The sequence below is a fragment of the Corvus brachyrhynchos genome, unplaced genomic scaffold (assembly GCF_000691975.1).
Source record: "Corvus brachyrhynchos isolate BGI_N302 unplaced genomic scaffold, ASM69197v1 scaffold114, whole genome shotgun sequence".
NCBI lineage: Eukaryota > Metazoa > Chordata > Aves > Passeriformes > Corvidae > Corvus > Corvus brachyrhynchos.
Window position 1 is genome coordinate 109,803 of NW_008238337.1, and position 17,889 is coordinate 127,691.

Consider the following 17,889-nt stretch of genomic DNA (forward strand, 5'->3'; position numbering starts at 1 on the left):
CTAATCCGTTTCCAACATGCACCTCCTCTTCATAAAACCAGAGAAAATCAGGACCATGAGTCACTAAACCCACAATCTTTCTAACTATAGATCACAGACTTTTCAAGGATCAGGAAAAGCTATGATCCCATTCTTTACTGAATTAGATAATTGCCAATAAGGGCACCTTTTGAATATAACCAACTATTACACATCCCCCTCATTGTTAAAGCCGGCTTTGGTAAAAATCCACACATTTTTTATACTCATTTTAAGAGCATTTAAATTAAAACATTAAATTGTCTCAGTGTAGAACAAAGATCGCACAATAAACAAATATGCAATTTTACTGAGGCCACAAACTTTCTGAAAAAATTTGATAGGTCTATGTCAGTGAAACGTAAATTAGTAAATATCTTTTTCCACTGTATGAAAGATGTTAAATCAGAAAAATGCTGGATTTCTGTACAGGATGCCTGATCAGTGTCCAAAAATATCCTCTTTTCTGTACCTAAGTAGAGAGAACAAGGTACATTAAGACAATGGGGCTACTGACCATTAGTTATTGACTTCCAAGGGTCAACTCCTCGCATGGAGGGTCCGAGATCTTTCTAACTCATGGATAGAAAATTACACCCCTTGTTCAAAAACTGTCTACTACTGACATCCAAGTAAACAAGCATTCTTCTGAGATCATCCTGTGCATGACGGAAGAGAAATAAAATGTCTCAGCTTAAGGCAGTCAGTAGGCAAGACAATTGTCAAATTAAAATGCAAAAAATAACAAACAAAAAAAATTAATTTGTAACAAAACCCAACTGCAAACAATGAAGGACTCCACAAAACCTCTAGCTAATGAAAGATGTTTCCTTCTTTATTATTGTGTAATACTTTTCACAGAAACATAGTATTTACAAATATACACATACAGACTTGCTGATCATAAAATGTTACTGAAGAATTAGTCAAAAAAATCAATTTACAAAACCCAAAATCTTTCCAAAGATATTCTGGCTGAAAAAATTTAATGAAATTTCAAGGAGATGCTTCTGTACAGAAAGATAGGTTTTAGCTTCTTGAGTTCTGGTAAATTAGGCGAGTTGTGAACCAAGAGAGCCAAGCTCAGCTGTACATTTGAGATGAGGCAGTTTTTTTCCAATTGTTCTTTTCACACCATTTCTTGATGGCCAGTTCCAAGAGGTCTCAGGAGGCACTGGTTTGGATGTTTTTGGAAGCTGCAAGCATTGCTCTCACTTTGGCCATAAGATCCTGTAGAAAATAAAAGGAAAATTATCAGACATGTCTGAGCGTTGAATAGAGCTAAAACACATGACTGCAAAAACCTGCATGAAAGGGTTAGCGTATGCTCCATTCACACTGGATTCTTCGATTCATGACCATCAAATGTTTAGTTCCTAGGCTAAATGAGCCAAATAATTTGGAGAAAGTTCCTATGGCAGCAACTGAAGTCTGGTTTTACCACAATGCAACAAAGTGCTCTGCATAAATATTTCAAGCAGTTTCTATACAACAAAGCACAGAAATCACATCAATTGAAATGGAAAAAAACTATGACTATATCTTCAAAGAAACCCTGTAATGAACATACAATTACTAACCACCGGAGGTTGAAAAGGGAGAAAGAAACGGGAGAAAGAAACGGGAGAAAGAAACGGGAGAAAGAAACGGGAGAAAGAAACGGGAGAAAGAAAAGAATGTAACAATTGCTTTAAAACAGAAAGGGTTTTTTGCTTGCTTTGTAAATCTGAACCAAAAATTTACACAGCAGAGGCATTTTCTCCTATGACAGAGTGACTGTGAAACCAAACAGACTCTCGGTCTTGTCTGAGCATGCAGTTGGAACAGTATTACAAAAAGAAATGAAATTTCATGTAAACAGCATTGAATAACTGGGTTGCAAAAAATGATGACAAAATAAAAAGTGCATATCAGTAATGAATCAGAGTTACTTAAACATCTGTTCACAAATGCAATACAAATAAATTCCTTAGTTCTTTTAAAGCATTTTGCATCTGAAGTTCTCAAAACACATTAGAGAGGAATTTAGCATCATTATTCCTTCTGCTTTACAGATTGAAGGATCTGAATGAGAAAAGATACTGACTTGGTTAGGGTCAGCCAGTACAATGGCAGCACAACAATCTAATAATTAGGTAAACTCCATTTTTTGGAGCCCTTAAAAGAAAAAGAGATGCTAAACTAATCTGTGTTGGGAAATATCTTGCAGATGCAGGTAAGTTTCATTCCTATTTTTTACCATTTGCAAATAGCAACCAAGAAAGGTATTTTGACACAGTAATCATTCCTTCTCTTACAGGAGCACTTCAAGCAAGCAGTCTAATATTAAACCAGGAAATGCTATGCCATAAGCAACATTTAACCCAAAAATGCACAAACCAATAACCTGTGAAGGGTTTATGTTTTTAAAGACTGGGATGTTCACTCTCCTTTGAAGACCACACTGTAGTTTGTATCTCATTTCTCATACCAGGAATTCCCATGCATTTGTTTGGCAGCCTAAGAAGTGCTGTGGCATTAACACTCCTTTTTCTTTCTCTGCTGCCTATACTTGCTATTTTTCCTGAATAATCTTGTTTAGGGTTTCTCATAAGAAATGGATGAAATACTGTACATAAGGTACTAGACCACTAGTATTAATTCCCAACTACCACTACTTCCATAGCAGATTCAAATCTAAATCTAAACTAAATCTTTGAATAATATTTATTTCTTGAAAGAATAACCCATCCATTGAAAAAACATCAGAATATAAAAAGCAACTCTGATTTTCTACTGTAAGCTTTTCAAAGCACAATTAAGACAGTTTTTCCTTTAAAGATGGCATATTCAATTGAAAAAAGTTAAATATTTCTTTTTTTCCATGAAACTTGTTAAGAGCTCAACATGGTACGATGGGATGTTGATAGGGGCGTATTGCAGCATAATGTGGACTTTAACATCTTTACAGTGGATACAGTGCTGCCTAATGAATTTAGCTTGGTCTTTAGAGGCTTGATTAAAATTGAAAGGACAGCACCTAGAGAAGCAAAATTGTTTTTCCCATAAGTAAACAAACTAAAAAAGACAAAAAACATGTCTCTACATCACATGCGAAGTTCAGAATTGCCCAAGGTGGTAAGAGAAGAAAACAGTATGCTGGACATAGTTAATAAGGCAACATACTCTTAATTTGCCTATTTGTACCTGAGTGATTTTACTCTGCACTGATGACACAATTGCTGAAGAGATTTGGCCATCTTTTTCCTGAGAAACTCCCCTAAAAAATAAAATTAGAAATTTACAGTAAAAGTTTTGAAAATGCATTTCACTCACCATCTTGATTTGGGTTTTATTGTACACGTCTCTCATATGTTAGTTAACAGTTCTCTCAGTCAACTAGAGGAGGTAAGACAGGGTCAGAAAAATCACTTGTACAACTGCTCAGACAAATCTGAACAGCACCCTGAGAATTTTTAACAGAATTGTTCTATATTCTGTAGAATTAATTTAATAATGAATCTTGACACACATTACAATTCAAACCACTCTAATAAAGTCCTATTTCAAAGAGTTATCCCATTTCATGAAAGCTTCCAAACTCCAACTTAGAAATAGGTTGCAGAATTTTCTGCACCAGTTTTCCTGTAAGAGTAGGTTGAGATGTTTACTCCAGAAAGCAACAGAGACCCAACACCTTCATCACACTGATGCAGGTAGTGCTGTATTCCCAGTGACTTGTACTTTTGATAAGCACACATTGCACACAACACAGAGCTCCTCACCCCACAAATCTGGTCACAGATACCCTCAGAGTCAACAGACAGCAGCACTGCAGTATGACAGTAACAGAGCGCGGTACCTGGAGCGTTCCTGGCTGGATTCCCTGCTCTCCACAGGAGAGACGCTAGTTGAATGTACAGAATTTTTGTGTGTGGATGGTTTGCCTGGTGACATGGATGGTGAGGGAGACCTAGCTCTGGATTTAGTACGTGATCTAGACCGCCTCTTCTTCTTCTTTTCATGGGGACTTCTGTGAGAAGAAAGTATTTTATTGAAGAATATTTAAAGCAATATTACACTAGCTAAGCTGAAGTTACTTTTCACACATCTGAAAGCTTATGTACCCTCTTCCACAGGATGTTTCTCTTGCATTCAGCAAGCATTAGTCTTACCCAATACTGCACTTTTATGGTTGTACAAAATACTTTCTCAAAAGCTCTTTTTAATATATTACATTAGGCAACTACTGGCTCCTGATAATAGATGCCTCATAGGCAATATTAAGCTCAAGGAGAATTCAATTAGTAATATATTAAAGATGGAACTATCAAAACTTTTTACCTGGTTATGAATGTATGTCTGTATGATTTACATACTAGTATTGATATTACTATAATTAGAATAACTAGAGTGATGCCTCAATTAGTTAGGCAATACCTCACTGTAGGCATCTCTCTCTAGTATGCACTGCTAGAAGTCTATTCAGAAGAATGCTGTTGAAGCTTCTAGAACATCTTAAAACACTAGAACTTTAAGCCACCTTTCAAATATCACATTATTCATTCCTTTGATTTTTCATGGGAATTTCCTACTTTAAAAGGTGCTATGCTAGAACACATTGAATTCCCATATAAATAGCGTACAGCTGTGATGCTTAGAATTTACCCCACAGTTTTAGATATAGAATTTAACATTCAAACCTTAAAATTGCAAAAACCTCCTTACACTTTACTTGCACAAATAATGATTAAGTGGCAGACAAAAAACCCCCCAGCCTCCAATATTTTCATGACTACACAAAACCATCAGTGACAAAGTCAGTTGTTCCTTGGCTAGCTATGTAATTTAATTGCTTGGTTTCTTAAAACATCATCATGTAACCAAGCTGCGAACAGATTTCATATTTAAATCTTGAAAATCTTGGCAAACATTTGTCATGCAAGAAAAGTATTCTACAGTAAACTTTTTCAGTGTTTTTCATCTCAGATTACGATGAACAAACAGAACAGCTGAATGATGAAGAATCTTTTCCATAATTGAGCATGGAAACTGGACCATCACATTTTTACTTGAAAATTTAACATATCAGGGCTGCAACAGTTTTTGATTTAATTCTGCAATCAGTGCTGCAAAATATCCTTTTCTGTGTTTACCTACAATACTCTTTCTTCAGTCTACATCTTCTGTACTTACTGCCATATGTTACTGTGTCATGTTCTGGTTTCCTGTTTGAGGCCTAACAGAAGTTTAAAATTTTGACTTATATAAGTAATATTATTCACAGAGGAATGTAGTTTGTTTCACAATTGCCCTTATAATTTACAACTTGGAGTGGCACAATTCTAAAAATAATTTATAGTTTAAAATGCTGAATGGTCAAGCAGCAGACGCACCAACACAGCATTAAAAACAGCACAGGGCTGTGAAAATAGATTCTTTTGTGTGTTTATAGGAAAACAAACATTTTAAGCTTCCACATCTTTTCTGCTAAACCAAATTTGCATGAATTCCACAGGAGCCTCTATTATCTTCATTTGGTGAATGTTAAAAACTAAATCAGCTGAAGTATACTTAAGAAGTTCTCAATTACACCTACCACACGTCAATTAATTACAGGCTATCAAGAGATGGAAAGTTGTCATAAGAAACAGTAGAATTTTTTTAATGAAGCTCAAAGTGAACTCTTTGTTTCCTATTCCACAAGACATACAGAGAAAGAAGCTGAAGACTAAATGCCATTTTGATTATAATAGTTTAAGAGGGACTATATGCAGGGTACTCTCAAAATGACACCTCGATTCCTACTTCACATTCTAGTCCGCCAGTAAAATAACTGCAAAATAACTGTTTGCTAAATCAGAGTTGCCCTTATTTATACAGGTATGATGTGATGTCAAGAAATTTGACATCACAGTTGTGCTATGACCTGTGCAGAGGTCACACAGCTTGCACAAGCGCAGCATGAGGAAATGACCCAACAAGAGGGAAATACAAAACTCCAAGTGAAATCTGAACTCTCATGGCCAGCAGACAGCAGTGTATTAACATTCACCAATTTGACTGGACAACCGGTGTTCAAGCATATGCAAGAACAGGGAAGAACAAGTGCTTCCATTATTTTTTTTTTTTTCTCTGCTAAAGTATTTTTCTATCAAAATAAATTTCCAGAACATACAAAAGTTAAGTTCTAGCTAAGGAGTCTACAAGACATCAGTCTGTTAAGATGCCAGGACCCTGTCATCCAGGACCAGGAGCCCTTACTTGGAGCGGGGCCGCTTCCTGCTGTTCCCAGGACTATTGCTGATGCGATACGCCGTGGGAACGCTTCTTTCATCTCTCCGTCGTTCTGGTGTGTGAGCCCTTCTCCGGGGTGACCTTGATCGTGACCTGAGCAGAGAAAAAACATTCAAAAGTTTGCTTTCTGCTACTTATTTCAAAACTTTTACTTCAGTGGAATTGTGCTTCACCAAATGCAAATACACCATCTTTCAAACACCTGTTTTATACCAACATGGTGCATTTAGGCTCCAAGACTTGTCAGCTATGTAAAAATTTCTTGCTTATCCAAGACATTTGAGATGAAGTTATCCATTGCTTGTCACTCCCAACAGGAGGCTAAAAAAAGAATTATTTTTTGGTCTTGTCTGTTACTGTACAACTTCTGTATTAGCTGATGGAAAAGTTTTCTTTTAGTCCAGCCACCTTTTGTGGCAACATAGTTTACTAACATTGGTATGCAGAAATCCAGTTTGGCTTGAAGCCTAGGATTGGCAGGCCCGACCTTGTATTCCCAAATTAGTGGTGTGTTTTTAGAACTGCTGCCTCAGAGAGATAAATACATGTTCTTGTTTGCAGTGCCTATCTAACATTGACAAGTCCGGGAAATATCCTGGATGCTGCAGAATAATCCTAGCACAGCCAATATTTTCACCAGTGTAAATGACCAACAACCCATTATCAGTGGTGTTTGGCACTAGCATTTTGACTTGAAATATTTCTCCTAGAAAAGTGAGAAGGAGATCAAGAAGGGTAAATAGAAAGCATGCCCAGTTAAGATCAGAGATCTTCAGATTCACACAATATAGGTAATACATACACACACACAAAATCCTGAGCCATTTCTGTTACACCTACAACATAAAAGCACAACTGAAAAGAAATGGTCACAATGGCAGGTAACTGTTGCAAATTAACTGTTTTGACACTTAAAAATCTGATCTTTACCAGGCCATTCAGAAGGACTAAAAGAAAGGAAAAAAACCAGAAGATTATAAAACTTGGGTTCAGTCAGACACCTTGATATTTTACCAGGATTTCCCTCAAAAGAGCTCCAGCAGTCAAATCTTTTCATTGCCCAAGCTGCTTGATAATTTTCCCGCTCTGTTTCTGCTGCCACTGATGAGCTGCTCAGACTCGGCTCTATGCTCAGTGTTGCTGTGGACGCTGTGAGTCTGTGATATGGAGGCACACACTTCACATTCAGACTAAAATATCCTAGTTTTGGTATTAACTAGAATCCTGAAAAGGCTTAGTCCCTTAACCAAAAGCTAAACCTTAGTGAAACACACCTGTATGAACCAGCCTAAAAAAAAGTCCAAACAATCAGAAAGAAAAAGACATTAGCTTCATTTTTATGAACTGACATTTGTGGTTCTAAAGCATTCTTCCAATCACCAAATATTAAGAACTTTGGCCATTTGCTTCAAACAATTAAAAAACAGCTAATCAGTTTTACTGCAATATATAAATTATTAGTTTCATTAGACTGTAATTCCAGAAGGCACTTTATTCCTTTATGACTTATGCTTAGAAGGGTCCCAAAAGTTCAAAGGGTTATGAAGCTTGGCATGTCTCACTACACAAGTGGAATTAAAATTACGTGACTAGACACTGCCTCAGCAATAAGAAAATCACTTTTGGAGGAGAAAAAACCCCCACCCCCTAACAATCTTTTTTAACAAAGAACAGCTACTTCCAAGTCTACTAAATTCCTAATACGGGGGAAAAAATCTCACACAAACTCCCACACAGGTGCTCCCTATCCAAACTTATTGCAAAGTAACCTGTTAATAAAACATACCATTAATTACTGCTAATAATTAATTAACTGGATATATTATGTGCCTTAGTACTACTCTACTACTGAACAGTACAGTAAAACAGCAGTACTGAAAAGAAGGTCACACTTTCCATCTCTAGTTCAAAATGAACATCCAAAGTTCACCCAATCAAATCACTAAATCATTTGGTATGTAACAAGTGCCTCTGCTTCCCTTCCTCTCCTCTCACACTCACAAACCAGTAGATACATCTGTGGGTAGGAAACAGAGATTGAGGTGAACATCACTGTTGTTTACAGTCACACATGTGACCTGGAAGAGCCCACTGCCCACCCCAGGTACGACACCCAGCACCACTGCCAGAAACAGCTCAGACCTAATTCTTTAATGGTGGTGCTTTGAAGCCAATGGGAAATAAAATCAGTAGTTCAGCATTTACTACATGTGACTCTAAGATACTAAAAACTTTGTTTTCCAAGCCAGATTTAATAAATGTGCCTCATCTTTGATATCAAGTACTAATCTGTAATAACTAATTATCTCTTTGGAACTGACAGGTCTGTTCTGCAGTACCTTACAGAACTTTGGGACACAGTTTACTGTGTACATGACTTGTTTAATCTGTCATGTTGGTCTAGAATTAAAATTGTATGATACCAGGAGCTTTATAGGACTAATTTTGTTCCAGAAAATAACATGCATTTATACAGAGAATTGCTGTTAGCCCACCACATGCCACAATTAAACCAATATTATCTGGGCTCTCTATATAGCTATGATTTTTTAAATTTGTTTCTGTAAAATAGGTTCGGTTGTTAACCAGAGAAATGGATAGGCAAAACATGCTTTGAATCAACTTCATGTTACTGGAACAGAATTTTTCAACTTTATTACTGCTGAAGATGCATAAGAAAGTATAAAAAATGCAACAGTATCAAAATTGTATCTCATCACTAAAGACTATTCTTAAACACAGCAGAGTCTCTAAACCTGCAAAAATAAATGATAAGCAAGTGATGTAAAGAGGTACACAAAGAAATATACTGCGAAGTTCACCCACAGGAATTCTAAGCATAATATTCATTTCGGAAAAAAAGAATAAGATGACAAACCAAAAAGGAAGAGCTTGCAAAGTATCCTGAACATCCCTTGAATAAAGAGCAAAGAATGTAACTGCAAATTTCGGTGTTTACCTACACTTCTCCCACGTTTTATTTCCCATTAACTTATCACAATAAGTTATATGATAAAGGTGATTTTGAACAGATTAAGATAAGGCAATAATACACCATTAGACCAGGAAACTCAAATAGTGCACAGATACTCAAAATAGGCTTGTTCCAAAGGAATTTAGCATCCCTGTCCACACAGTAATGACTGTCTCTAAGTGCCATCCACTTAATACAAGATGAACACATTAACATCCAGAAACAGTTTACACTTCATTCCAGGAGGGTATGGCTCTTTACATAACTGTTCTTTCAGCTGGAAGCTGTAATATCCAGTGCTTTGGGAAGCTATGAATAAAACACCGTTCTAGGTGAAGCTGAAGAATCCTGTTCTAGGGAAAACTGATGAGCAAAGAGATGTGAAACATGCCAAGCTTTGAATGAAGCAACACAATGCACTGAAATAATGTTATCTGAAAGAACACTAAAAATAAAAACAAATTTAAAAAAAAGAAAGACAAACCCCAGTAATATCTTCTACCTAGGCAACAACACCTGCTTTTTTTTGGCAATTACTAAGACAAGGCACTATTTTTGCCTAAGCATTTGAGATTCAAAAGAAATCAGTATCTGACAGGGTTATGAATCAGCCTCCTGCTTTTGATTATTCTACAATTTTTCTGTTTCAGTAGCAAGAGCTCTAATTTTGGAAATACAGTATGTTAAGGCATAGCAAACACCTTCAATAAAGCACGCCTTCAATCATCACCATTTCTTGTACAAGGCCTTTCCTGTTCAGCTCTGGATTTTGTGAAGTTAAAACATGCAAAAGGTTTTCAGTGCAAAATCTGGTGCTGTTTTTCTGCATGATTTTAAAACTCAGTCAGCCAGCATCAAGCTTATTGGACTTCTGAGGTTTTAGAATTCAACAGCTCATCAAGAAAATATCTAACCAGATTTAATCAGGTGTTGTGGTGATTCATGATTTTCATGCTATTACGTGCCTGTCCTTTGATTTGTGCCAGGAGGCAAATTCAAGACAGCAAACACAGATTAGCTCCTGTAGATTACCTATTCTTGATGACTTTTGTGTGATTTTTTCATCAGCTGAACTGTGGCCACCAAAAAAAAAAACCAACAAAAAAACCCCCACAAAACAAAATAATCAAAACCCTATCAAAAACACAATGACACTCTCCACCTTGTACCTGGTAAACCTCAGTAGACTGTTGTTTTTTCATTGGCAGAACCAAATGCAGACCTGTTGATTGGTACAAGTATTCAAGCCGCTATAAAGGACCAGATTAACTGCTCTCCCTGAAGTCATTAAAGACATATCTCAGTATACACCAAATTGAACTTGCAAGCTCCCATTAATCTTGTTACTGCCTGCTGCAAACTCAGGATGCAGGATTATCTTTATGCTATTGAGCAGCATACCCAAGTATTGCTAAGGGCCTTCTCGAATGATTCTTTGTCCTTAAGTACCACAGAGGACGCTTAATTTTTTTCTTAGCATTACTCTGATGTTTCTCCTTGGTTCTGCCATGTATCTGTAGAAGTGTGGATAAATACATGCAGCATAGCTTGGATGAAGTGATATGGCTGGTTCAAGTGAAGATACATCTTGACAGGGAGTTGAAATGTTCAGTGATTCACCTGAGGAGGCTTTTCCCCAAGATATGCTTAACTCTGAGAAGACCTGCATTCAATTCTTAAGCAAGGAAAGCTTCATTCAACATCATTCCCTTTAAATGCTGGTAAGCACAGAAAAGGAACGGCACACAGTATTTTGGAATGTGCCTTACAACACAGCATGTCATGACAACTTATTGTCAAAGGTCGTCAAATAAGCAGCATGTCAGACTGATCGTTTCAGTCCAAGTTATGCTCACTTAATTCCTGGCATCTCTGAATAGCAGAGATTTCTGCAGCGAAGTATTGTTCTTAAACTCAAAAATCAAGTATAAAGTAGTAAGTTGTAACGTATTAACACTCCTATTAGTGTAGTAGTTAACACACTTCATTAAATAAAAAAAGCACAAGAAAATGAAAAGAAGTTTTGGCACAGTGTCGCCAGGGGCTAGAAGCTTTTTTCACTCTTGAGCCATAAGCAGAGACACAACGAGGAAGTAGCGTATGGTTTCACATGCATTGCATACTTATACAGCTGTGGCAGTACTTATATGCAAAATTTGCTTGAACTACAAGCAACTTAAGTACCTGTAGCCTGATCCACAGAACGTACCCTCAAAGCCCTTCCTACTGACCACAGTAAGTGCACTGTGGCAGGGCATTCAGATATGACAAATTTTACAGACAGTAAACTTTGAAGGTGCTGAGACCCAAATATCTTTGAAAGAATTAACAGTCTCAATAAACCACAATATACAGCACCTTATACCTGGATAATTAGCATAGCGTATTTAATCTTATTAATGATTAAGCACAGAGTTAACAGCACTGGGCTACATTCTTCTGTGGTCTCTCTCTCTTTCAACTCTGTTTTCACCCTTCTTGGATTCCTGTCATATCTCTCCTGAAATTCATCCATCATATTTTTTCACTTGCCACCCAACTGCTTTGTTTTCTTCTGAGCTTTGCTGCTCAACCACCCAGTTCTCTATCTCTATTTCTTATCTGAATATTGTCTAAGTTACTTTGCTCCAGTAACAGCCACAGATTTATCAGCAAGCTCTCTTATCATCACATTCCTACATATTACCACCAGATATTTCACAGAGCATCATGAAAAATTTACTGGTAAAAGTTTTGCACTATGTAATTAGAAATTAATGATTATTTCACTAAAATGATTTTCAAAATACCTGCCACATTTGATGTGTATGTGCCACATACCGCCTTCAAGGTGACTGTAACCTTAGCAATGTGTATAAAAACACCTATGTAATGGAAGAAGTGCAAAGATGTTTTAAGTGTTAACCCATACAGAACTCTAAAGAATATTTGGTTTCCAAACCCACCTTGAATGCCTGACAGTCCTATAGGCAGTGGGAAGTGAGTGTTTTGCTTTTGAATGTGATCTAGACCTGGATTTAGATGATGAATGATACTTGAATGGTGATCGAGATCTTGACCGAGATCTTTTCTTGTGCTTTTTTCTTTTCTTTTCCTTTTCTTCATCCCTAGGAGGATCTCTGCTTCTGCTTGAAGGCCTTTCTGCTTGCTTAACTTCTAAGGTGGGTAAAGTTCTGACTGCAGTCACAGGACATGGTATACTACTGACACTCTGAAAGCAAAGATAAAAAAAGAACAGTGTTCAGTTTCCTAAGTTAGTTGTGTTGCATTGGGATTATGCAAAGTGTGCAGAAGTAAGGCTGACATCTTCAAACACATGCATCCAGCTGAATTTAATGGAGGCCTGTACAGTTCCCCAAAGATACATATTCAAGTTGGTATATGCACACTAAGACTGTCAGCTTAACCAGGATACAGTTCTGAAGTTTTCATCTTTAGTTTTTAGAAGAAACGTGTTCTAAAAAAATGGGTACTATCAGGTATCTTTTAGTCTAGTCCCATGTTTTACTTAGAACAGGACAAACCTGGAAATACAATCAGGAACTACCGGCATTCAAAGCTAAGTTTTAGTGTCACTTTCCTCCATGAACTGTGCTGTTTGGATGACAACTTCAAGAAAAACAGCAAAATGAACCAGTGCTGATAGAAATCATGCCCGAACTTTGCAAAATAAATGTCTTAAATGTAAAGGATTGGGATGATCACAAACATTATTAATCTCAAAGACAGAACAGGTCCATGCACATTTAATGTTCAGTGAGTAATTCCAGCTGCAGGAGGTGAAGCAAAATCATACCACAACATTTTCAAATTATCAGCTTGAACCCCAGAGAATTCTGCTCAAAGCCTTGTTTAGAACAATTCAAGCCAGGCACTACAGATATGCTCCTCATTTCAAAGCCTGTCATTCCCCCAGCTGCCATTTCAAGGCAACTGGAGAAATCAGCTTCCCTGTCATAATTTCTGCTCCACCTGGTCTGACGCTTTCACTGTTTGCTGCAAGGATACTTACCATGACTGGAATAAAAAGTAATACATTAAAACCTGAAATAACCAAATTAGAAACAGGTGATCTTTTCCTTTCTTTTTACCCTTCTCCTGCCATGAATACATAAAGACAGTAACTGACCACATTTGAATAATCAAAAAGGTAGCTCTGCTTCAAGTTAGAGACGTGACACTTTTTCATGCTTTAACTGATAACTGCTATCACAATATTCAGAAAACCAGCAACAAAGCAGTACTAAAGTAGCTTGCTTCAAAGATTATAAACATTGTATGGCATGATCATTTGAGTGACTGGTTTACCAGAGGCCTATTTCCAATTTCACAAACTCCACGTGAGTAACTGCAGACGCCTCACAGACTCCTCATCTCCGGTTTCCTAAGAGGCCACCAGAGTTGACTTTCATTCCTTTGACAACATTATTCATCTCTTTATACAGTACCTGAGCCTTTGCTTTGAACTCTACTGAAAATGAAATATCCCAGTCTGCCTTGAAGTAGTCACCTCTCATAGCTTGAAACGAAAAAGCTGTAGGCAAAAAGTAGTGTTAAGAGGAAAACAAGAGAGGGGAGAAAAACCCAATGGTTTTCAGTGCTCGGGTTCATTTGGCCACATAAAACACAAGCTCCCCTATGACTGCCAAGAAGGAAGTTAATAAATGAATGACACATTTATCTCAGCCACCTGAATGAAGAACCACACAATGCTAAGCCCAACTATGTTTCCACCAAAACCATCCACTGCTGACACTGGGCTCTCCTTGACTTTCAGCAAGCTGACACTAAGGAGTGACAGCGCTGTCCAGATTGCTGGGAAACACAGATGCAGGCTGGCTGGCTGGTGGATTCAAACACCACTGCTTCAAGCTACTGATGAATTATATCTGCAGAGCCATACTGAAGTAACTTTATCTACCCCCAGGTGAAATAAGCAGGTTCCTCAGTGAAATACAACAGGTAACACACAGGGAGAAGCCACCCACCCATCCACCACTGTGCCCAGGTGCTCTGGTGACAGATGTCATGTCCTTATGACAATAGCCTGAACAAATGGACTGCTTCCCTCAGTGGCAACTCTAGTTGCCTTCAAGAAAAACAGCACCAGCAAAATGACTTGACTCACCACCAGAGCAGAATACAGAGCTCAGTGACAGCAGCCAGCAAATTGCTAGGCCACAAATAAAATTTCTAGGTGTATAACTATTTGGAAAGAAATAAACTGTCTTGGAAAATAAGGTAATGGGAACTGAAATTGGAGGCATGAATGCAGAAAAGAATAATTAAAAAAAAATAACAGTAAGCACAGAACTGGGAGATTACAAAGCACTCTGCTTCAACTGATCAGGCTCTGCCAATATGCAGACCAGTAGAACAGTTTTGGAAAGCATGGAAACAAATCTGTTACCTGATGAATTTTATCATGCATCTCAAGGGATGAGAGATTTACATTGTCGGAGAGCTCTTCTAAGAAGTTAAACTGCAAACATTCAGATAGCATTCACTGAATCTCACTTCTTTGTCCGTTTTGGGTAACAGCACAATTTTTTGGCCTCTACTAAATGCTAGTGTCAGACAAATTCACTGGCAGAGTTGTTCTTCAGCATTTTATTTGCATGACTGAAGCAAATCTGACAAAAGTAATGCCAAAACATGGTTCAACAACTCTTGTTTAGCAGGAAAGGATTAGGAAAGAGCTCTGCAAATAGGGAGAATTTATAGCTATATGAGAACAGAAATGAGTACTTTGGTTCATATAAGTCATTTGCATATTTCCAATATTCATAAGCCCAGAACACACATTATTTATTTCTGGGGTTACACTACTTAATCAATACACAAAGCCAAAATTAGAAATGAACCAAAAATGTGCTTACTGCAACAGAGCAAAACACAAGCACTGTGTCTGGCTCAAACAAAATCAACTGGCAAAAGACACTATCAATAATATTACAAACAGCTAATATTTCTTTTACAGCAATTGGAATCCTATGTTAGATCAAAACTGCAAAGAGTGAACAACGTCAGAACTGTAAAGAGTTAATCAACAATTCTATTACTTCACTAAAATCCAAAAATACTTCAGATTCTTTTCTACCACTGTATCTTTTTTACTAGAGGTTCACCAAAGTTTATGGTGAAGTATTGCCTGGCTGAGAATTAATAAGCAACTGTCTACCAGCAATGGAACTGTATTATTTTTGTATTCATTGCTCTGTGGAACAAAGCAAGCAGTTACTTCTATTTAGCAGTTTGACAGTCCTAGTATTAATAAACTGGCCCAAAATATTAATTTGAAGAGATAAAAGTGTTTCCTACGGAGTTAAGTTCCTACAGAATTTGTTCTATAGGAACACAAAGACTCAACAGTTTCATCTGGGTTACTCTGCTGCACTAACAGCTATTAACAGTGCACTGACCACGGTATGGTCTTCAAAAACAGACAAAATTTTGACAGGCCAACTGCAAAGAAATCAGTGGCTGTGAATCTGTTTGCTGCGTGGATCAATATGCCTTTTTGTTTTGAACGCTTTGAAGACTAAAAATCAATGCATAAACACTCTTACCTCCTCACCTATCTTAATTAAAATGGCAGTTTTATTTATAAATATTTAGCTTTTTCCCCCCCGTTAAAAAAAGACTAAAGTATTTATGCTATAAGGAACTACAACTCTCATGTAGTTTTTGTTAGTAGGGTTATTGCAATAAAAAAAAAGTTCCAAATGCCAGCAAGTTATCCACTCCCCAAATGCCACATTAGTATGTGACATTTATGTTTTTCCTTTATCTTGCTTTTTCAAAAGGACAGATAGATTTACAAGCAAACCCAACCCCCTCTCCCATGCTAACCAGAAGATGTAGATACCTATAGTCTGAAAAAAAAGTAAAGAAAGAAGTGAATGGCTCTGAAATATTCTAAAGAATTTTTTTCTTCAAATACTTACTGGATGGTTTTGATTAGACAATTATATTTTGCTCAAAAATTAACAAAGAAAATGTGCAAACATAAAATGATGTTGTACATTGTTATGCCAAAGAGGCATGCAGGAGTATCTACAGTCCATTGCTAAAAAAAGCAGGATAAAATATAGCAATGTGAAAGACATACACTATCCACAGCTGTTGATAACCCTGTTATGCTTGACAAAACTAGAGGAGCATCTCATTTTTAAAACATGGCACACTTCTATTTCACTCGTAAACAGACTACTTTCCACAAGGAAAAAATAACTGTTACATATAGGACAAACATAAGGACAAGCCATCTACAGAAACAAATGATAAAATAGGGCTTCAAAACCTGGGAAGATGAAAGAGCCAAAAGAAGGAAAGTTTTGCTTTGTGCCACAGAATCTTTATATTCAGAGACGTAACACATGACATTTGGGACAAGCCATTAAAACAGCATCACTTTCAAACCATGTGCTTGTCTGGTTTTGCAACACAATGACTGTGGATTTCTCTTCTCATTTAAATCAGATACTAAGGTGTACACAGGTAACAGTTTGGGTATAACCACCTGGCTTTCACATGCCTATCAAAGCACTCTCACCACTAAAACATTTCTGACACAGAGTAAAATATGACATTTGCAGAATAATCCATGCCAAGCCTCACTACCAAGGATATATAATCTTATTTTTAAAATTTTGAATTAATTTAAATTATTTTGGAATGAGATTTGCATTTCAGATCATGAAACACCTTATTTTATTTAATAGTTTTCAAGTAAAAAAGGCAGTTCAATGAAGCACTCCACATAGCCTGGCATATTCCAGCTCAGCATAGAACTGCAGTTGTTAAACTACAAGCTGTCTGCTGTTACAGGACAAGGAACCTACATTCATTGCAGAATGAAGGCGACTTCCCCTCAGTGACACTGATAGATGTGCCAAAGAGTCTATATAAACTCTATGTGTACCAAAAGTCTATACGAATTATAAATGTAAACACAAGAAGGGAAACATCATCCAGTTACTGTTTATTCACGTCCTGAACAAGGGCACAGACTTCACTGGCCACAGCATCGCTGGAAGCTAATCAGTTTTGGAAACTGAGATAAGCTCCATGCTTTCCAGTACTGGTTTGAGAATTATTACTGGTTTGAAATATTATGCATAACTGGTCTGTTCTAATGCATGCAAGAATGCTAAGGAGCCATTTGTGAAAAGCTGTCCTGCTTCACTGCTCAAGATTTTTCAGCCTTTTGTTTCTCTTGCTTGATTTCACTTTAAAGAAAAATAGGAAGCCATATAAAAGAAGTAATTTGGCTATGGAAAACTCAGAACTGACTATTTTTAAGATTCAGCTGAAGCCAAAACAGCTTAGAAGTGTTCTGTTCTGTGGTATTGACTGTCCTTTACCTGCAGTTAGCAGAATCGATTTCATTCAAAGATGTAATGTACAATCAGTACCAGTGATCTTTTCAAGAAATACAAGGTATCAGGAAAATCTGACAGAGGTCACAAAAGCTTTGTGCATTTAATATATTTCTGCACATTGTGATAAACAGGTTTTCAGCACAAACGTACACTATATGTACACATAAATAGCATTACTAGTTTTTATACACTTATTAGGCTGGGACAATGTAATGGAAATTATGCATCTCCCATAGA

General features: G+C 37.0%; 1 protein-coding gene across 3 annotated transcripts in view; it reads right to left on the reverse strand.

The window, feature by feature from the left end:
- Nucleotides 1-828: 828 nt before the first annotated feature.
- SFSWAP (splicing factor SWAP homolog) overlaps nucleotides 829-17,889 on the reverse strand; it is a 38,603-nt gene continuing 21,542 nt past the window's right edge. For 2 of the 3 annotated variants that reach the window (XM_008634002.2, XM_017734744.1), the window contains exons 14-18: nucleotides 12,214-12,479; nucleotides 6,262-6,387; nucleotides 3,860-4,030; nucleotides 3,205-3,277; nucleotides 829-1,248 (exon numbers count right to left, since the gene is read on the reverse strand). In XM_008634002.2, the coding sequence (XP_008632224.1) occupies nucleotides 1,183-1,248; nucleotides 3,205-3,277; nucleotides 3,860-4,030; nucleotides 6,262-6,387; nucleotides 12,214-12,479 (702 nt within the window). In that variant the 3' untranslated portion in view covers nucleotides 829-1,182. Of the gene's footprint in view, nucleotides 1,249-3,204; nucleotides 3,278-3,859; nucleotides 4,031-6,261; nucleotides 6,388-7,295; nucleotides 7,452-12,213; nucleotides 12,480-17,889 lie in introns of all 3 variants that reach the window. The other variant, XM_017734745.1, reaches the window with a different exon arrangement.